This window comes from Nycticebus coucang, chromosome 12 (assembly GCF_027406575.1).
Source record: "Nycticebus coucang isolate mNycCou1 chromosome 12, mNycCou1.pri, whole genome shotgun sequence".
Taxonomy (NCBI): Eukaryota; Metazoa; Chordata; class Mammalia; order Primates; family Lorisidae; genus Nycticebus; species Nycticebus coucang.
In genome coordinates this window covers 90,148,952-90,172,198 of record NC_069791.1, presented here as the reverse complement: position 1 = coordinate 90,172,198, position 23,247 = coordinate 90,148,952, and the positions used below count along the sequence as shown (strand labels likewise).

Sequence of the window (23,247 nt, the reverse complement as noted above, 5' to 3'; positions counted from 1 at the left end):
TTGTGAGGTTCTGTCTCTGTTCCTGTCGTCGCCTACAGAAGACGGGCTGTTTTGAGTTCAAACGTCTTTGCTGCTGGAGAATTGCGTCTGAACACCTCTCTGGGTCGGCCCCGCCCTGGAAGCTTCCCGGGTTTGTGAGCCGTGTCACCGGTGGCCTCCTCTGGTTGCCCAGGGAGACAGGGGGTGTGGCCTCAGAATATCCAGAAGTGAGCGTTCTGCCGTTAAAGAAAAAACGGCTGTTGATCTACCTCCAGGGAACTGCTGCTCTGGTGTGGGCACTCAGGCGACCCTTTTCTCCTCTGTCCCGCGCCCCAGAGTCAGCACTGAGTGGCCGCAGTTTGTGCTGGGTCCACACCCCTTAAGAGATCCCCCAAGAATCAGAACTCTTGGGGATGGGCCCCCAGACCCCGATTGGGAGGAGGGGGGAAGCTAGAGTTTCATTCAGTTTTACGCAATACTACGGTCCTGGGAGGGCTCCTGCACTGCACCGCAGGGAAGTGCTGCCAAGGCTTGATTTCCCCTCAGCAGAGTGCCCTCTCCTCGCTCACGTATCCCAGAGTCAGTGCTGACCTGACGCAGCTCAGGCACTGTGCACTCCCCTCGAGAAATCACCCAAGGAGCCGAACTCCTGGGGGATAGGCCCTCAGACCCCGAGTGAGAGTAGGGGTTCTCAGCTCTCAGCGGGGAGGCCAGAGTCTGATTCAGTCTTGGGTCCCCTATGCCCGGGGAGGGTTGCTGCACTGCACCGCAGGGAAGTGCCGCGAGTCGTGACTCCCCCTCAGCCCGGTGCCCTCTCCTCACTTGCGCGCCTCAGAGTCAATGCTGACCAGTCGCAACTCGGGGACTGTCCACTCCCCTTGAGAAATCACCCAAGGATCCGAAGTCGTGGGGGACAGGCCTCCAGACCTCAGTGGGCGGGAGGGGAGCGCCGGGGATTCAGGGTTGCCGGCAAAGGATTCCCAAAGTTTTATTCAGCCCTATGTCCGGCAGGAGAACGCCACGGCACCCCAGTAGGGGAGGTAGGTCCAGTTTTTAGAAGGTCTCTCCCGTGGAGCGTAGTGAGAAGGCCTTTAATTTCTGCCCACTTGTTTAATTGTGGGGCTCTTGAGCCAGTCTCATGGGGGAGGGGGACTCCCGTCTGCTTGGTGGTGGATTTTGTACCTTTTGTTTGCGTCCTTGTGATCACAACTTGCCTCAGCGGTTTTGATGTGCGTTCTGCAGCCTTCTCTCTTGGTGAGGCTCAAGTCCACCAGGATACTTACTAAATTCCTGTCCCTTAACTCTCCTTCTGGACGGGAGCCTTTGTTGAAAGCTGGCTTCAGTCCACCATCTTGTCTCCCCTCTGATGTTGGTATTTTATTGAGGATTTCATTGAATCTGTTAAACACCACTTGAGTAGTATAAATATTTTAACAATGTTGATTCTTCTGAGTCATGAGCATGGTAAGTTCTTTTATCTATTAATATCCTCTGCATTTCTTTTCTCCGTGTTTCATAGTTGTCTTTTAGACATCCTTCACATGCTTTTTCAAATACATTCCAATGTATTTCATTTCCTTTAATGCTACTGTGAAGCTAATTGTATCCTTGATTTGATTCTCAGCCTGACTTGTTGGTGTATATGAAGGCTACTGATTCGTGTACATCGATTTTCTCTCCCAAGACATTGTTGTATTTATTTTTCAATTATGGGTGCCTCTTGGTTTATTCATTAGGGTTTTCTAGGTATAAGATCTTATCATCAGCACAGAGCAATATTTTGACCTCTTTGGTCCCTATTTGGGTACTCTCAATTGCCTTTTCTTGTCAGATTGCTTTGGCTGGGACTTCCAGCACTATGTTGAATGGTAGTAGTGATAGTAGACATCCTTATCTGGTTCTGGTTCTATGTAGGAATGGTTTTAGTTTTTCCCATTCACCATATTAAGTGTTCCAGTCCAGAAACACAGTGTCTCATACTCTCAACCACCTTCTTTTTTTTTTATTATTATTATTAGTTTTCATACACCAAGCCACTATACCATCATCCTAATCCCTTTAAGGTCGGTTACATACATATAACTAGAGAAAGCTTCTATATGACTGCTGACATTAGGCAAAGTATTTTTAACTTGCCCTGCAATGCCTTTCCCACTTAAATAATAACAAAGACTTTTACTGAACTCTTCCTTGCTCCCTCTCCCCTTCCTCTCTCTGAACGACCCCAAAGCCACCCCTGCCCCAAAATGTGGCAATTATCTTAGGCTGCATTATACCTAAGTAATAATAAAAACTACATTTTAAAACCTCAGGACATCTTTTAATTTTATTTATGCCTTACTTTGTTTTGTTCAGCAATATTTTTTAGTTTTTAGTGTGCAACTCTTTTGTGTCCATTGTTAAGTTTATTCTTAAGTGTTGTATACACTTCTATGCTATTTAGATATGATTTAAACAATTTTTTTGGATTGTCCATTGTTAGTGGTTATGAATACAAGTAATTTTTTTGTCCTGATTTTGAATTCTGTAACTTTGCTGAGTTTGGATTTTTTGTATACAAACTTAACTAAGATCATATCATCTACCAAGATCATTTTACTTCTTCCTTTCCCATCTGATGCCTTTTATTTTTCTTTTCCTAATTCCTCTGTGTAGAACTTATCAGTCTAGCCATTGTAAAAGGTAGTATCTTTGTATTTTCCCTGATCTTAATGAAAGATATGATATTAGCTATCATTTTTCATATATGGCCTTTATTATATTGAGAAAATTTCTTTTTGATTTCTAGTATATTGAAAATACTGAGTGCTTTATCATTTACATTTTTTGAATGTTTTTCTGCATCAGTTGAGATGATCACTTGGTTTCATTACTTTATTTTCTTCATGTGGTATGTTATGTTAACTGATTTTTATGTTGAACCTTCCCTGAATTTCATAAATAATTTCTACTTGGTCATGGTATATAATACTTTTAGGTGTAAGCCACACAGCTAATGGCATTTTTTTATTTTTTTTTTTTTTTTGAGACAGAGTCTCTTTATGTAGCCCATGGTACAGTGATGTGGTGTCACAGTTCACAGCAACCTTAAAGTCTTGGCCTTAAGCAATTCTTTTGACTATAGGCTCCTGCCACAATGCCCAGCTACTGGTATATAATACTTTTCATGCTTGTATACTTCTGAATTTAGTTTGCTAGTATTCTATTGAGGAATGTTTTTATCAATATTTATTAGGGATATTGGTGTGTGGTTTATTTTTTTCTGACTTTCCTATCAGGTTATTGCTAGCCCCATAAAATGAATTAGGAAGTGTCACCTCCACATCTATTTCTTGGAAGAGTTTGAGAAAGTTTATTGTTTTTTATTCTTTAACTATTTGGTAGAATGCATCAATCTGGTGCAAGACTATTCTTTGTTGAGTGATTTTTAGTTATTGACTTCACCTCCTTATTACTTACAAGTCTGTTCAGATTTATACATTTTGAGGGTTTAAGTTATTGATTTTATCTCCTTAGTAGTTATGTCTGTTCAGATTTATAGTTTTTAGATTTTCAGTTATTGTTTTTATCTCCTTACTAGTTATGAATCTCTTCAGATTTTCTATTTCTTTATGATTCAATCTTGTTAAGTTGTATATTTCTATAAATTTGGTAATTTTTATCTATATTATCCAACACTGTGGCATACAATTTTTCATTGCACTCTCTTATGATTCTATTTTTGTAAAATCGGAAATAATGCTTACTGTCATATCTTAGTAATTTGAATGTTTCCTAAATTTTTCTCAATAAATCTCACTAAAAGTTTGCCAATTTAGTTGATTTTTTCAAAGAATTAAATTTTGACTTTGATGATTTTCTTTACTGTTTACCTTTTCTCTATTTTTATTTATCTTTAATTATTTATCTCTAATCTTTATCAGTTCCTTTCTTCTGTTAACTTGAATTTAATTTATTCTTATTTTCTAAGTCTTTAAAGAGTAAAGTTGGGGTATTTATTTGAGCTCTTTCTTCTTTTTTTAATTTAGTCATGTACAGCTCTACATTTCTCTCTGAATACTACTTTCACTGCCTCTCATAAGTTTTGGTAGATTTTGTTTTCACTTGCCTCAAGGTATTTTCCCCTCTTTTCTTCTGATTTTGTCATTGACCTATTATTTGTTTAAGAGTGCATTGTTTAATTTCTACATGCTTATGCATTTTCCAATTTTCCTTTTGCTATTGTTTTCCACTTTCATCCCATTGTGACCAGAAAAGAATACTTTGTATGATTTAACTCTTTAAATGTAATAAAACATATTTTTGTGACTTAACACAGTTTACTCTGGAGTAAACTCTTAACACAGTTTACTTTGAGAAAAATCTATTCTGTTTTTTTGGGGTGGCATGTTCTACATATGTCAGGTCCTCTTGTCCCCATTTATTTTCTTACTCATCCTTTTTTCTAGTTCTTCTGTCCATTATTAAAAATTGTGTATTGTAGTCTCCAATTAAAATTGTAGAATTATTTCTACAATAGTTCTGTTAAATTTTGCTTTATATACTTTGGATCTATACTCTGTGTATACATGTAGCTGCTCCATCTCTGTTTTGGTTACTATTTGCATTAAATATCTTTTCCCATATTTTTATTTTAACCTATTTTTGTCATTAGATATGAAGTAGAACTTCACAATTCTCTGAAATACCTCAGTGATGTTTACTGAATACTATTTCTGAAGATTGGTGAATATACATTATTTTTAAGTACACTGGACAATTAAGGTTCTTGAAATAATATAAAGTATATTCTCTATCACAAAGGAATTAAATTACAGATTCAAAAATAGTAATACATCTACAGGAAATCACAAATATTTGGGAATTAAACTAAGATGGACCAAATGTTGAGCCATAAAACAAGTCTCAATAAACATAAAATGATAAACATAATATGAAGTATATTTTTCTGGTAACAATGTAATGAAAATTAGAACTCAGTAACAATATGATGTATATGAAAATCTCAGTTCAATGATAAACAACAATTTACAAATAATCTATGGGTCACAGAAAATTACAAGAATTTAAAAATACTTCAACCTGAATGATAGTGAAATATAGTTCATCAACATTGGTGGTATCAAAAAAGAATAGGAACACTGGAAAAGAGGTCATTTTATCAAAAACTCATCAGCACTCAAATGTTTATTTCAGTTTGAATTGAACAGCACAATTCAAAATTGCAAAGATGTGTAATCAACCCCAGTGTCCATCAATTCATGAGTGGATTAACAAAACGTGATTTATGTATACTATGGAATACTACTCAGCCATGAAGAAAGCTGAATTAAGGCCTTTTGCAACCATTTGGATGAACTGAAGATCATTATCCCAGGATAAACAAATAACACATATACTCACTATTGAATTGGAGCTAACCAATAAGCACACGTGTCACAGAGGGAAGTAAAACTCAGTGGAAATCAAGCAGGAGGGAGGCGGTATGAGGGAGTGGGCAAAAACCTACCTAATGGTTTCAATGAACACTATCTGGGTTATGGACACACTTGCAACCTTGACTCAAGCATAACAAAATCAATGCATATAACACAAAATTTGTATGCCATGAGATTTTGAAATACAAAAATAATTTCACCTTAGTTCAGAATGTTATTTCAGAATGCTGTGGGATCACAGTGGTGTTATTTCATATTTTCTGAGTGATATTTGCTATAACACATTAATAATTTGGTAGAAGTACTTGACTGTATACAATTTTGAGGTATGAGTGCTAGGAGTTTGAGGGTAGTACAATTATTTCTTCCCCATTTTCAATAAAGAACAGTTTAGATAAATAAATAATAAATTAGCATCTAAAAACTGATACCACTTGTTTCAATCTTTTTGTTGGTTTTATACACTATATTTTTAGCTAAATCCTTTTGATGTTGTTTTGTTAAAACTTGAAATACTGTGTATGTCTATAAACAACCACTTCTAAAGAAAATGTATAATTCCTAAAGATTATTGATAAAAGTCTTAAGTTTTTCCTTTCCCCCTTTTTATCCTAGTTTTAGTGTTTGCTTGTAATCTTCATAATTGAATTAAAATATTTATGTTTCCTTAATACTCAAGTAATAAGACATTAAAATAAAGGAAATATTAATATAAGTGGTTTATAGCTTTATTTAAGTGTTTTTCATATCTTAACAACATAAGGTGCATTACTGGGGAAATGATCTTTGGGCTTTTGAGAATCACAATACTACCACTCACTAGCTGGATAATTTTCGGTAAGTTACTTGACTTTCTGAGCCTTGGTTATCGCCTCTATAAATTAGAGATGATAATATTTACTATTTAACATACTTTGATTTTACACATTAAATTAGATAACATTTGTGCATGCATTTTGAAAACTGTACAGCATCTTATGGCTATATGGTTTTACATAATATTTCATTTGTATTATTCTCCCACAGGAGTATCAGCTTATGATAGGACTCAGTAATTGGATGCTCTGGGCTGCCTACTTCTTCACATTCCTATTATTGTATTCTATTACCATCATTTTTATGTGCATAATTTTCTTTATCAAGGCAAGTGTCTATTTGACTACAGCATTGTTGCAGCTAACTTTGAGAGGGAAAATAAAAAAAATCATGTGGGCCTAAAGGATCTCAGGTTACTAGGGAATGAAAATGTGGCTTTTGTTGACTCTGGTGTGGAAACTCAGAGGCTGCTTATGTTTAATAAAAATAAACCTTAAACCTAGATGAGTGAGCCTTCTATAAGAAATAAATTGTTAATTCTCCTTCTCACTGAACAGTGTCACTAGTTAAACTAATACTATTAAAATATTTAATGATGTTTCATTTTTCCTTTTTTTGTTTTGGTGTGATACCACTTAGAGTATAACTAAACTGGCTTCCAAATTGTTTTGCTAGATTAAACCTGTACCAGTCATCCAACACAGTGACCCAACTCTGATCTTCATTTTTTTATTGTTTTATGCCATCTCCACAATATGCTTCAGTTTTATGATTACAACATTATTCAATAAAGGTGAGTTTAATATTTCTCCTGTGAAATATTCTCAGTGACTAAACATAGAGTATATTTGCAAGCTTTTAAACTTTAGTTGCCAACTCATCTATAGCTCCTGTGTACATGCTGACCGAAAAGATAAATATCATATGCATGTGAAATGACTTGCAAGTGCTTGAGGAGAGCAGTGAAAATTAATTGCACAGTATACAGGTAATAAAAAGGCCACAGACCAAAATAGAATCATATTTATCTATTCTTTCTAACCTTTAGCTGCTATCTCATGTATTTGTCTTACCCTTCTACCATGAAGAGTTGAGATACAGATACCTTCTGTATATTCTATTGAAGTAGACTAATGTCTACTAATATCTGATTATACATAAAAGATTGTTATATGTGAAAAGGAAGAAAACAAAACCACTTCAATGAAAGAAAGGGTCCTTGCACTTAATTAATAGATTCTTACTGTATTATTGTGCCTGCTCTATAGAGCCGACTCATAAAGCTGACCATGGGGACATAAATATACACATACACTATTAGGCGCACACACAAAAAAAGATTTGAGAGGTATATTAGGGTTCTTCAAAGAGACAGAAACAGCAGGATATTTATTATAGGGGATAAAAGATTTATTATAAGAAATTATTTCACACCATCATGTACACCAAGAAGTCCCATGAATTATAGAGAGCACACTGGGAACCCAAACAAGCCAGTGATATTATTCCAGTCTGAATCAGAAGGCCTGAGAACCAGAGGAGCTGATGTTGTAGATGCTAGTTAAAAAGGCAGAAAGCCAAGGCAGTAAAGTAGTCAGGAAGAAAAGGGGGAGAATTCCCCCTTTGCTCCAACTTTTTGTTCTTTTCAGGCCCTCAATAGATTTGATGGTGCCCACCCATGTTGGAGAGGGCAGTCTACTTCAATGAGTCCACTGATTGAAATGCTTATCTTATTTAGAAACATCATCACAGACATACCAGAAATATTGTTTAACTGCACAACCCATCACTTAGTCAAACTGACACAGAAAATTAAACCATCATAAGAAGACACGCAGAGAGCAATGCAATTAATGGACCATAGGTTATACATTTAAAAAAAGATATAGGTTACAACATTCCAGGTTGAGATAGTCCTGAAAATTCTTCCAGTAGAGATAAGTTTAGAAAATATTTTATAACATTGAAAGATGGGAATTAGTAGGAAGTCGTGTCAGTGTATGCAGGTATTCATTCATCATTTAAATGTTTAGATTGGCATGGTGTCTAATATAAAAAGACAAAAATTGTTTTCTTTAAATTTGAGGACCCACATGCAAAATGGTTTTATGAATTTAGAGTCCCACAGGAAGAAGATAAGAACTTCTCTTGCTCCATATCCTTGCCAATATTTTGCATTATCTAACTTTAATTTAAATTAAAGATATGAAATGCTATATCATAATAATTTAAATCCCATTCATATGTATTTTGTCCATAAAATCTGTTAATATATTCTGTTCTTTTATTGATAATGTCTTTTCTAACATTTTTTAATTAAAGTCTATTTTTTCCAACATTAGTAAAGCCACCCACCTCTCTTTTTGTTATTTTCATGAAGTATCTCTTCCTACCTTTAACTTTCATCCAATTTGCATATTAGGGTTTTTTTTAATCCATTTTTCCAGCTTCACCTTTTAATGGAGATAATTAAGAATTTTATCTTTCCTTTTTGGTATTTCTTCTGTATATGCCATATCTTTTTTCCTTCATATTCTCTATTGCTCAGTCCCATCTCATTTCTTTTTCTGTACATTTCCTAATTATTTTCTTAGTAATGTGGACATTACAATTAATGCCTTAATTTGATTTGAATTAATACCAATTTACCATCAATAATATACAAAAACTTTTCTTCTGTCATGCTCAGTCCCTCTTTATGTTGGTATTTTCACAAACTATGTCTTTGTATTTGTCCATTAGCATATATTGATAATTGGCTTATTCATTTGTCTTTTGAATTATGTAAAAATAAAAAGAAGTTACAGAACAAAAAATATCACAATATAAGGGCTTTTGTATTTACCTATATAGTTAACTTCACTCGAGCTCTTTATTTTTTTCATATGACTTTCGGTTATTGTCTAATGTACTTTCATTCACCTGGAAGAACTACCTTGTAGGGAAAGACTATTTGCAAACTTCCTCTGCTTTTGTTATTCTAAGAATTTCTTAATTCCTTCTTCCCAATTTTTTTAAAGACTTGATTTTTTTTTGGAGCAGATTAGGTTCACAGCAAAATTAAGGTAAGGGTACAGAGATGTCCCATATAACTCTTGCCCCAAGCAATCATAGCCTTTCCCATTAGCAGCATCCTCCCAAATTGTAACATTTGTTATAATGAGTGACCCTTCATTAACACATAATCACCCAATCCCTGGCAAACTGATCTATGTATTGTCTCCATAGTTTTGCCTTTTCTAGATCATATGGATGAAATCATAGAAGTCCATAGCCTTTTCATTGGCTTCTTTCACTTAGTAATACACATATGCATATGCTTTTAAAATTCCTCCATGTCTTTTCATGGTGTTGTAGCTCATTTCTTTTCATGTGCTAATATTTTATTTTCTTGATGCACCAGTTTATTAATCTATTTACCTGCTGAAGGAGATCTTTACTGCTGCCAAGTTTTGGAAATTATGAATAAGGCTGCTATCAACATTGATGTGCAGGTTTTTAATTTCAAATATTAAGGGGATACAAATATTTTTGTTACATATATCCCTGTATAATGCTTACATCAAGGCTTTTAGTGTGCCTGTCACCAAAAGAGTGTTTATTAAACCAGATAGGCAAGATTTTTCCACTTAATCCTTTCCCATCCTGCTTCTTCTTGGTTTCCAGTAATATTCACATCTTTTTGTGCCTGTGCGGGCCCGCTGATTAAGCTCTCAGTAATTAGTCAGTATATATGGTGTTCATTTTTCCATTCCTCAGATATTTCATTTAGGACAATGGCTCCATCTAAGTTGCTGCAATTGACATTATTTCATTACTTTCTATGCCTAAAGTGGGACTCACTCTCTCTCTCTCTCTCTCTCTCTCTCTCTCTATATATATATATATATATATATATATATATCACATTTTCCTTATCCATTCATGAGTTTATAAGCAACCACTTAGGTTGATCTTTGCAATTGTGGATTTTGCTGCAATAAACACTTTGGTATATAGGTGTCTTTTTATACTTCTTTTCTTTTGGGTAGATACCCAATAATAGAATTTCTGGATCAAATGGTAGGTCTACTTTTGTTCTTTAAGGGTCCACCATAATGTTTTTCATAGATGTTATACTAATTTGCAGTCTCATCTCCAGTACATAAGCATTTGTTTCTCTTTGCATCTATGCCAGCATATATTATTTTTGACTTTTTAATAATATCCATTCTGACAAGGATAAGGTGGTATCTCATTGTAGTTTTAATTTATATCTCCCTGATGATTAATGATGTAGAGAATATCTTCATGTGTTCATTGGGCTTTCATCTATATTCTTTTGAAAAACTTCTGTTCATATCTTTTGCCCACTTTTTAATGGATTTGCTTGTATTTCTATGACTAATTTTTTTCTAGTTAGATTCTGGATGGCAAAATTTTATCAGATGTATAGTTTGTGAATATTGTCTATTTACTATGTTGATTATTTCCTTTGCTGTGCTCAAGCCTTTAAACTTCTTTAAGTTCAGCATGTTACTGAAAAGGAGTGGTGAGAGACTGAGACTTATTCTTGATTTTGGTGAGAATGTTTTGAATTTCTTCCCATTAAATATGATTGATGTTAACAGTTAATATTGAGAGTACAAAGAATGAGGTTACACTTATTGCATTTGTTAGGTAAAGTCACACTTATAATTGTGTCCCTTCCCCAAGAGGTGTGTCACACCCTGTGACCCCCCCAAACTCCTTGAGCCTTCCCTCTCTCTGCACCCCCTTCCTCCACCCCCACCATGTAGTAAGTCATCAATTTCCTCATATCAGAATTGAGTACATAGGATTTGTGCTTATCCCTTCTTGTGATGTCTTATTAAGAATAATGTGTTCCATTTCCATTCAGTTTAATACAAAAGATGTAAAATCTCCATCTTGTTTAATAGCATACATATACCATGGTGTACATATACCATAGCTTGTTAATCCATTCCTGGGTTGGTGGGCATTAGGCTGTTTCCACGTTTTGGTGGTTATAAATTGAGCTGTGATGAAAAGTCCATAAACGTTATGCACCATATTAACAGAGGCAAAAATAAAGATCACATGATCCTCTCAATAGATGCAGAAAAAGCAGTTGATAAAATCCAGCATCCTTTTCTAATTAGAACACTGAAGAGTATAGGCATAGGTGGCACATTTCTAAAACTGATTGAAGCTATCTATGACAAACCCACAGCCAATATTTTACTGAATGGAGTAAAACTCAAAGCTTTTCCTCTTAGAACTGGAACCAGACAAGGTTGTCCTCTGTCACCTTTACTATTCAACATAGTGCTGGAAGTTCTAGCCAATACAATTAGGCAAGACAAGGAAATAAAGGGAATCCAAATGGGAGCAGAGGAGGTCAAACTCTCCCTCTTTGCTGACGACATGATCTTATACTTAGAGAACCCCAAAGACTCAACCACAAGACTCCTAGAAGTCATCAAAAAATACAGTAATGTTTCAGGATATAAAATCAATGTCCACAAGTCAGTAGCCTTTGTATACACCAATAACAGTCAAGATGAGAAGCTAATTAAGGACACAACTCCCTTCACCATAGTTTCAAAGAAAATGAAATACCTAGGCATATACCTAACGAAGGAGGTGAAGGACCTCTATAAAGAAAACTATGAAATCCTCAGAAAGGAAATAGCAGAGGATATTAACAAATGGAAGAACATACCATGCTCATGGATGGGAAGAATCAACATTGTTAAAATGTCTATACTTCCCAAAGCAATCTACCTATTCAATGCCATTCCTATCAAAGTACCTACATCGTACTTTCAAGATTTGGAAAAAATGATTCTGCATTTTGTATGGAACCGGAAAAAACCCCGTATAGCTAAGGCAGTTCTTAGTAACAAAAATAAAGCTGGGGGCATCAGCATACCAGATTTTAGTCTGTACTACAAAGCCATAGTGCTCAAGACAGCATGGTACTGGCACAAAAACAGAGACATAGACACTTGGAATCGAATTGAACACCAAGAAATGAAACTAACATCTTACAACCACCTAATCTTCGATAAACCAAACAAGAACTTACCTTGGGGGAAAGACTCCCTATTCAATAAATGGTGTTGGGAGAAATGGATGTCTACATGTAAAAGACTGAAACTGGACCCACACATTTCCCCACTCACAAAAATTGATTCAGGATGGATAAAGGACTTAAATTTAAGGCATGAAACAATAAAAATCCTCCAAGAAAGCATAGGAAAAACACTGGAAGATATTGGCCTGGGGGAAGACTTCATGAAGAAGACTGCCATGGCAATTGCAACAACAACAAAAATAAACAAATGGGACTTCATTAAACTGAAAAGCTTCTGTACAGCTAAGGAGACAATAACCAAAGCAAGGAGACAACCCACACAATGGGAAAGGATATTTGCATATTTTCAATCAGACAAAAGCTTGATAACCAGGATCTATAGAGAACTCAAATTAATCCACATGAAAAAAGCCAACAATCCCTTATATCAATGGGCAAGAGACATGAATAGAACTTTCTCTAAAGACGACAGACGAATGGCTAACAAACACATGAAAAAATGTTCATCATCTCTATATATTAGAGAAATGCAAATCAAAACAACCCTGAGATATCATCTAACCCCAGTGAGAATGGCCCACATCACAAAATCTCAAAACTGCAGATGCTGGCGTGGATGTGGAGAGAAGGGAACACTTTTACACTGCTGGTGGGACTGCAAACTAGTACAACCCTTCTGGAAGGAAGTATGGAGAAACCTCAAAGCACTCAAGCTAGACCTCCCATTTGATCCTGCAATCCCATTACTGGGCATCTACCCAGAAGGAAAGAAATCCTTTTATCATAAGGACACTTGTACTAGACTGTTTATTGCAGCTCAATTTACAATCACCGAAATGTGGAAACAGTCTAAATGCCCACCAACCCAGGAATGGATTAACAAGCTGTGGTATATGTATACCATGGAATACTATTCAGCCATTAAAAAAAATGGAGACTTTACATCTTTCGTATTAACCTGGATGGAAGTGGAAGACATTATTCTTAGTAAAACATCACAAGAATGGAGAAGCATGAATCCTATGTACTCAATCTTGATATGAGGACAATTAATGACAATTAAGGTTATGGGGGGGGAAGCAGAAAGAGGGATGGAGGGAGGGGTTTGGGGCCTTAGTGTGTGTCACACTTTATGGGGGCAAGACATGATTGCAAGAGGGACTTTACCTAACAATTGTAATCAGTGTAACTGGCTTATTGTACCCTCAATGAATCCCCAACAATAAAAAAATAAATAAATAAATAAAAGAATATAAAGTTTCTAAAAAAAAAAGAAATATCTCTCAAATACTCAAGTCTAAATAAAAAAAAAAAAAAGAAAGAAAAGTCTAGTGCAAATGTCCTTATGATAAAAGAACTTTTTTTCCTTCTGTGTAGATACCCAGTAATGGGTTTGCAAGATCAAATAGGAGGTCTAATTTGAGTTCTTTGAGGATCAGTCTGTTTAAGAGATCTATGTCTTCTTGATTAAGTCTAGGGAGAGGGTGTGATTCCAGGTATTGATTTATTTCCTCCACATTGTCAAATTTCTTCACATAGAAGTTTCTTGTAGTACTCATTGATGATCTCTCATATCTCTGTGTCATCTGTTGCTATTTCCTTTCAATCGGTTCTGATTGAGGTTATTAGAGATTTTACTTTTCTTCTTTTTTTATTGTTGGAGATTCATTGAGGGCATAAAGAACCAGGTTATATTGATTGCATTTGTTAGGTAAAATCCCTCTTAGAATTGTGCTCCACTCCCAAAAGGAGTGTCACAAACCGTGACCTCTCACCTCACTCCTTCTTCCCTCTCTCTGCTCCTCTTCCCTTTCATCTCTCACAGTGTAATAGGTCATTATTGTCCTCATATCAGAATTCAGTATATGGGATTCTTGCTTCTCCATTCTTGTGATGCTTTACTAAGAATAATGTGTTCCACTTCCATCCAGGTTCATAGAAAAGATGTAAGGTCTCCATCTTTTTTAATGGTATAGTATTCCATGGTATACATATACCACAGCATGTTAATCCATTCCTGGTTTGGTGGGCATTTAGGCTATTTCCACCTTTTGGTGATTGTAAATTGAGTTGCGATAAACAGTCTAGTACAAATGTCCTTATAATAAAAGGATTTTTTTCCTTCTAGGTAGATGCCCAGTAATGAGATTGCAGGATCAAATTGGAGATCTAGTTTGAGTACTTTTAGGGTTCTATTTTAAATAGAATAGGGTTCTATTTTAAATTCCCTTTCTATCAAGTCCATTAATTCTTTATAGATGGAATCTTCTGCAGTAGCTGCCTCATGGTCCTTTGGGGGAGTTCCTCTGTTTTGGTTTCTCACGTTGCCCAAGTCTTTCTGTTGGTTCTTCCTCACTGTGTTCTTTCCTCTTGTTCACCTCGTCCTCATTTTTCCTTCTCACTGCCTCCTTTGTTTCAAACTGAAGTCCTTGCTATTATTGACAGTATGTTGCAATATGTCTCCAGGACACTAGCAGGCAATGTGGTTTTTTTAGGAGACAGCATATCCAGCAACCTTTATGATCTTTAATCCAAACTTGATTGCCTTTGGAGATCACCTGATTGATTTAGCATTTAGACCCCACCGGGTTGGAATCTTAGAGCTCAGAATCCTTCAGGGGCCAGTCTCATACTGCCCCCCAAGTCTAGTTCCCATGGGTTCTGAGAGTTCCTCAGCCTTTCCCAAGAGTGGAGTTCTGAATAAAGCAGAATTAAGACAACTGTGCTTTAGACCTCTACTAAGACCTTCTCACAACCTTCCCACATTGGCAGCCCCCCTGGCTGCTGAGACCTTCTCAGTATGGCTGCCTTGCCAGTCACTAAATCTATGGCTAATCCAACTGGAATTCAAATCTGGTTGCCGTATACTGTTCAAGTCTGCCCACTCTTTCAAGCTTTCCACTCAATGTGCATCTTCTCCCAACTGCTGAAAACTCCAGAAAGACCTTCTCCCATCCCAGACCTCTGTGAGGCAGGGGAGGGGGAACAGCTTATCCCAGCTCGTTGCAATCATTTACCTAATTCATCTAATTTCCACTACTCAGGATCATATGCTGTAGCCAGCTCACCACCTCCTTGCTATGCTCCCAGAGCTATAATTTAGGGTAAGATCCCTGTGCCAGGTAATGCTGGGTTCTCTCTTTTTCCCCAGTCATTGTAGAAGAGCTCAGCTGAATGATTACTTTGGATCTGCCATCTTGATCCATTCTCTTGTTTTTCTTTTCTTGTGAATGACCCATACTCTTTTATTTCCATGCTTCATAATTTTTTATTGAAATCTGCAATATTTTAACATTACAATGTGGTAACTCTGGAGATCAGAAGCATATTTTTGGAATTCTTTTTTTTTTTTTTTTTTTTTGTAGAGACAGTCTCACTGTACCACCCTCGGGTAGAGTGCTGTGGCGTCACACAGCTCACAGCAACCTCCAACTCCTGGGCTTAGGCGATTCTCCTGCCTCAGCCTCCTGAGTAGCTAGGACTACAGGCGCCCGCCACAACGCCCGGCTATTTTTTTGTTGCAGTTTGGCCGGGGCTGGGTTTGAACCGGCCACCCTCAGCATATGGGGCCAGCGCCCTACTCATTGAGCCACAGGCGCCGCCCCTATTTTTGGAATTCTTAATACTCTGAACCACATCTGGCTTTTTGATAACAACTTGGTCTTTCTGTTTATCAGCTATCCTTCTTTTCCCTCAGTATCATGACAGAAATTGAATCTCACAATGTTTAGAAAAACAAATATAGGTTATCTTCTAATTATTCCAGACATTATATTTGCATTTATAATTTCTTATACTGAGTAATAAGTAAATATATATTTTCCATTAAATTCTGTAATATTCATAGTTACTGCATGTAGGATGATAAAGTCCAGAAAAATTGTTTTCTTAAATGTTTCATTTCAGCCTTTTGCTTATTTAAAAAAAATACTGAGCACTATGTTCCAAGTATTTTATTATGTGTTGGAAGAAATAATGACGAATAACTCAGACAAGTTTTTATTTCTCATAGAGCTTATTTTATAATAAAACAAGTATTTGTACTTTAAGTTTTTAAAGATTACTTACAATAACCTTCTAATATTTTTCTTATTTGTAGTTAGTTTTGCTGTTGCTTTGGGAGAGTTGATCTTTTTTGCCAGCTACTTTCTCGCTATTGGCCTCACCTTTCACACTGCACAGATGGGCCTCATCCGGAAGCTAGCTGCCTGTCTTAGCTCGAATTTTGCAATGGTCCTGGGAGTTTCACTTCTAGTTGATGCAGAAATACAGGGTGAGTATTTACTTTGTAATTTTTTTCCTATGTTCTAGTAAATATATCTGTGCTATCTTATTTAATGCTCAGTTTTAATATTGATAAATATTGCTAACCAAACCTTCAAAAAATTATACTACTTTATACCACCACCTATGACACATAAATGCTTCCATTACCTCTCCAGATATTTATTGCAAATCTGGTAGCTCCTCTTCCCACTCCTTTTGGAGTTGACACCTGCTGTCTTTCTAGTGATAGGGGAGGAAGAGACACAATCTGCTTTTAGTAACTTCCTTTCTCCATTAGTATGGTCTCTATGCAAAAATTTTTCTAGTCTTCTGTCCAATAAAAAAACATCCATTCAACTTTTCAAAGATTATACTTTTCCAAAATTGGATATTTGAATTTTGAACATAAGAAAGAGAAGAATTTGAATATTTGAACATAAGAAAGAGAAGATAAAAGGGAGCCACTATAAGCCTCATTTCCCTAATTTTTTTTTTACATTTTCTTTTTGTTTCATTCATTTCTAATCATTTGCTTGTTTGAGCTATAGCAGAGAGCACTTTACGTGATTACTTACTCACATGTTCTATGGGAACACCCAGGTTCTAAGGGTGTAAGAAAGTAGATGACTCCAATAGGAATCTAAACAATGTCAACATATTATTTTCTTCACTATTTAATTATTATGTAAATGAATAACTCTGTTTTAGTCACAATTGGCACCCACTTAAATGTCTTCTGCTATATCTAGAAATTGGACTTAAATGGAGTAACATCTTCTCATCAACTAAATTGGACGACTTTTTTTTTGTCTATATACTGGGAATGTTGTTATTTGATGCTCTCTTATATGGCCTGGTGGCCTGGTATATAGAAGCTGTCTTTCCAGGAAGCTATGGTATGCCCAAACCATGGAACTTTTTTTTGCTGGTGAGTTCTAATACTTGTGTTGTGGATAAGAGGTCACAGTCATTATGAAGTTTGTAGTATCTATAAAAGTTCTTATGTGTTAATTTTGCACTGTCTATAATAGAATCAATAGATTAACTGAAAGAACCATTCTTATTTGCACTCTAGCCATACTAATTTGCTAGCCTTTTACTTTTCTATTTTTTTAATTATTAAATCATAGCTATGTACATTAATGCAATCGTGGGGTACAATGTGCTAATTTTATATACAATTTGAAATAGTTTCATCTAACTGGTTAACATAGCCTTCACAGCATTTTCTTAGTTACTGTGTTAAGACATTTATATTCTACATTTAGTAAATTTCACAAGTACCCTTGTAAGATGCATTATAGTTGTTGTCCCACTGATTGCTAGCCTTTTTCTAATACTTTCTAAGCCTTCCAATATATGTAAATATAAATAAAGCAAATAATGGCCTGAAACTTTACAAATTTTGAGTAATCCATCTCTTTATAAGAAAGTATTTCATAAATGAACTTTTTCATAAAGAAATTAATATATGATGAGTCTTTGGGTGCTACTAGATGAGATTTAGTTGTGTCTGAGTACATACCACCTGCTTTATTCTCTTGGTTAGCCTAGATTTCTTAGAGTCAGAAAAATAGAAAAATTGGGAGCATGTATATTTTGCCCTCTCTTCTCAGTATTTTCCATTGATAGTGGTTCTATGCTGATTGGTATGACCACATTTCTGGGTGATTTCCTTTAGTGTCTCTTGAACAGTTATGATTTTAATAGAATAGTCTGCATTTATACCCTGACTATTCAATTTATAGCCAACTAGCTCCAGAATTAAATCCCAATTTTTTTATGCAATCCATCTCAACACAAAATCTCACAAGCTGAAGTATTTTTAATACTTTATTTTTCAATACCACTGTGGTGATTGCATTTATATTTTCTGCCTAGCGCTCTTACTGGTTTGGGGACCCACTGGAGAAAAGACCTAAAATACACCAGTTTTATGATGCAATCTTACATGAGTATTTTGAAGCTGAACCTACTGATTTGGTACCAGGTATCCAGATCCAAAATTTGTGCAAGGTATTGTTTTACTTTGATGGTACTTAAGTTTATAATTCATTGTAAGTGTTTGTTTCTGAAATTACTGAGATAAATATCAGCTGCTTTTAAAAGGATAATAGCCATCATGTTTACTTCCTTTGAAAATTATGAAAATGAAATTTATACAATACATAATAAAAAGTTATATCTTTCTCTTTCCTCCAGAACAGAAGCAGATTCAGATTATTGTACAGGGGAGTGCAACTTGCACATATGTCCATAGGGACATACACAGATTTTGCAAAGACTTTATTTGCTTACCTGTGGTGTTGGATATCATGAAAAGTATACAGATCTTTTGTTTGTTTGTTTTAAATTATCAGCTTTCCTTTAGTGTTTGTGTGTTTATGGTGAGGCCCAAGACAACTCTTATTCTTCCAATGTGCATCAGTAAAGAAAAAAGGTTGACACCCTGCATGATATCTTCTACAAATATTCTCATTCTAAAAAGTAGAATCTAGTGAAGCTTTATGATCTGAACAAGTGAACATTAATTCTGTTAACAAATGCTTTGTCTGAGAATGTTCAGAAGAATGTTAACTTCTGTTAACAAATGTTTCTTCTGAGAATGCTCAAAAGACCTTAGGACCTTCCATGTCCTATTCATTCATTTATTTATCTGTTTGTAATTTCCTCTGCTTAGTGTTTATAAAAGGGAACACTTCTCCATCTCAAATTTATCTGGATCATTTCCGGCATTCCTTTATCTCTCAAAGGTCTAATTAAAGCTTTATGTGAGTTCCTAACTACAGATTAGAGAAATCCAAATCTCTCCCTTCAAATTCAGCTAATGTGGGGAACATTTATACCTTTATAGTTTTCTCTGCTGCCCAGTATGCTACATGCTCACTTCATTTTGGTTACATAAACCCAGATGAAAAACTCAGTCCTTTCCCCAGGATACTCAGGAAATCCATTCCTATCAAACATTTTTGTGAATATAAGTAACCTATAACATAGGTTGAGGCAGATAGTGTTTGTTCAATGAAAACATGGGCTATGACCTTTGTCTTCACTCTATTTTCCCTTGTATCTTGCCATTTCTTTGTGCATTTCATAACATAGCTTCCTCTAGTGTGCAGAGCACTTTACCGCTCCTCATACATCACCCAGACTTGCATATATAGGATCATGAGAATGCTCAGAAGAACCTAGGACCTTCCATGTCCTATTCATTCATTTATTATTCATTAAATTTTGGCATTGGGATATATAGCAGTGAAAAAATGAGTTAAGGTCCATGCCTTCAATGAACTTACATTCTACTATGAATAAAAATGGTTAGTAACTAAACAATGTAATTATAGTAAACAGTAAATTCTATTAGGAAAATAAATATGATGGTGATATATTAATTAGGGAACAGAATAGGGAAGATAAACATTAAATAGAGTGTCTGATGAAGTCTTTCTGAAAATGTGGCCATTATGAATTCTGACCTCCCTCTCCAATAGTAACCTCAGCTGAACAAGGGTGCCTCATCACAAATTAGGCTTATTTCCCTGAACAGCCTAGATTTAGTGACTGCTCAAGGTGGGAGTATTAAGACCTAGCTTTTTCCTCCAGTCAGGGAAGCTCTAAAATTAAGAGTGTGAAAGCTGCCGTCCGTGGGCCACATAATGTTTTTGTGAAGACGTGTTTTGGTTATCTATGGTGTCAGGTAACTGAAAAGTATGCATGAACCTTTTTTTTTGCTCATCAGTTTTCATTAGTGTTTGCATATTTAATATGCATCCCAAAACAACTCTTATGCTTCCAATTTGCTACAGAAAAGAAAAAAGATTGGATATCCCTGCATCTAAATAGTCTCCAAACTATGAACCTCTTTGTGAGGTTGACCCTGTTGTTACTGCAGGTAGGATAGCCCAGCTATTCTCTCTCACAAATCTGCATCCTCTCCTCCTTCACACAGATATTAGTGCCATGACATTCCTGCATGCTAATTTCTATCTTATGTAAGCTTCCTGAATGCCTGATTTCATCTTACAGTTTATTTCCCGAGAACCTAATTAGTGATTATTGATACCCAGAATTGGCAGAGAAAGCAGAATATGATACTTAGACTCTGGTTTAAGCATCAGCAATGCAATGTTCACCAGTGGTGAATCAGACTGGTGTAGCAAGGGAAAGAAATGCACTATTTGGTGACATTCATCAAGCATTTGAAAAAAAAATGGAGGAATTAGTAATTACAAGGGTCATAGTGGCTCGGCGCCTAAAGCTCAGCAGCTAGGGTGCCGGCCACATACACCTGGCTGGCAGGTTTGAACCCAGCCCAGGCCTGCCCAAATAACAATGACAACTACAACAAAAAACAAAATAGCCAGGCATTGTGGTGGGTGCCTGTGGTCCCAGCTACTTGGGAGGTTGAGGCAAGAGAATTGCTTAAGCCCAAGAGTTAGAAGTTGCTGTGAGCTGTGACACCACGACACTATATGGAGGGTGATATTGTGAGACTCTGTTTCAAAAAATAAATAAATAAATAAATAAATAAATAAATAAATAAAATAAGGATCATGGAATTGGACAGCTGTTGTTGGGGGAAAATGATACACTGGAGACAATGAAAGCTATTATGATTGACCATCAAAGGCTAACTATAAAATCTACTGAGCCTCACCGGAAGCATGTAAAGGGAGTCTCATCTTGATCACTTAAGAGCAGAAAAAGCTGAGAACTAAGGCCCACACTTAGTCATAAGAATAAGAGAGTTCTAGAGAATGTTAAATTTCTAATCTACACAGGTTTGTTATGACAGGATTGGGGCCTTTTTTCTAGATTAATATGAAGGTGTAAATAATTAGGTTACAATGTTTGCATCTGTTAAAGTCCCCGTTATAGTTGTGTCCTGCACCCAGGAATGTAGCAAATACCATTACATTGTGCCAGTTAAGTGGGAGCATACTGATCTCTCTCCTTCCTCTCCTCTCCCCTCTCTTTCCTCCCCTCTCCCACCAACTTGAATTGAATTGATTTTTTCTCTCATGTGAGCATCTCTTAGTTCATCTGCCAGCTTCATATTAGTATTGAGTAAATTGGATGCTTGCTTTTCCATTCTTTTTTTATTATTAAGTCATATATACATAGATCATGAATACATTTATGCCTTTGTGGGATTCAATGTGTTGATTATTTGTACAAATTGGAGTGCTTACATCCTACTAATTAGCATAGCTTTTACATCATTTACTTAATCACAGTGTTAAGACATTTGTGTTCAATACTTGATAGATTTGACTTGTACCCTTGCAATATGCTCCATAGTTGTGGTCCCACCATTAACCCTCCCTCTATCAAACCACCCCCTCCCTTTCCATCTCCCTCCCCTTCCCTCCTTCATTCTGGGCTATAGTTGTGATTTATCTCTCATAATCTTTAATCATCAGAGAAATGCAAACCAAAACCACTTTGAGATATTATCTAACTCCAGTAACAGTATCCCACATCACAAAATCTCAACTACAGATGTTGGCGTGGATGGGAGAAAAGGGTACATTTCTGCCCTGCTGGTGGGAATGCAAGCTAGTACATTCCTTTTGCAAAGAAGTTTGGAGAACACTCAGGGATCTAAATGTAGACCTGCCATTTGGTCCTGCAATTCCTCTACTAGGTGTATATCCAAAAGACAAAAAATCACTTGGCAACAAAGATATTTGCACCAGATTGTCCATTGCAGCTCAATTCATAATTGCCAAGCCTTGGAAGAAGCCCAAGTGCCCATTGACCCATGAATGGATTAATAAATTGCTTTTCTATTCTTCTGATATCTTACTAAGAATATGTTTCAACTCCATCCAGGTTAATACAAAAGATGTAAAGTCTCCATCTTTTTATGTTTGAATAGTATTTCATGGTATACATATACCACAATTCGTTAATCCATTCCTGTGTTGGGCATTTAGGTTGTTTTCACATCTTGGCACCTTTACCTCTTACAAAAATTAACTCAAGATGGATAAGAGATTTAAATCTAAGACACAAAATGATAAAAATATTAGAGGAAAGCATGGGAAAAAATATATCAATGTCAGCCTGGGGAAAGATTTTATGAAGAAGACTTAAGTGGCAATCACAACAACAAAAAATAAATAAACAAATGGGATTTAATTAAAGTGAAAAGCTTCTGTATAGCTATGAAGACAACAACCAAAGCAAATAGATAACCTTCAGAATGGGAAAAGATATTTTCATGTTACCAATCTGCCAAAGGATTGATAACTAGAACCTACATAGAACTCAATCAACCAAAAAAAAAGAGAGAGAGAGAAAATAATACCATCTATTACTGGGCAAGAGACATGAACAGAACTTTCTCTGAAGAAGACAGACAAATGGCTAAAAAACACAAGAAATAGTGCTCATCAACCCTAATCATCAGAGAAATGAAAATACAAACCACCCTGGGATACCACCCAACCCCAATGAGAATAGCCCATATCACAAAGTCCCAAAGCTGCAGATGCTGGGGCAGATATGGAGGGAAGGGAACACTTTTTAAACTGTTGGTGTGACTGCAAACTGATACAACCTCTTTTGAAAAGAAGTATGGCGAATCCTCAAAGAACTCAAAATAGACCTCCCATTTGATCCTGCTATTCCATTACTAGGTATCTACTCAGAAGAAAAAAAAAA

General features: G+C 36.0%; 1 protein-coding gene across 1 annotated transcript in view; it reads left to right on the top strand.

Annotated features, from left to right (window-relative positions):
- LOC128562024 (phospholipid-transporting ATPase ABCA3-like) overlaps positions 1 to 23,247 on the top strand; it is a 222,445-nt gene that overhangs the window by 56,183 nt on the left and 143,015 nt on the right. The window contains exons 6-10 of the mRNA XM_053556640.1: positions 6,444 to 6,560; positions 6,909 to 7,026; positions 16,412 to 16,585; positions 17,328 to 17,506; positions 18,460 to 18,594. Of these exons, the coding sequence (XP_053412615.1) occupies positions 6,444 to 6,560; positions 6,909 to 7,026; positions 16,412 to 16,585; positions 17,328 to 17,506; positions 18,460 to 18,594 (723 nt within the window). The remainder of the gene's footprint in view (positions 1 to 6,443; positions 6,561 to 6,908; positions 7,027 to 16,411; positions 16,586 to 17,327; positions 17,507 to 18,459; positions 18,595 to 23,247) is intronic.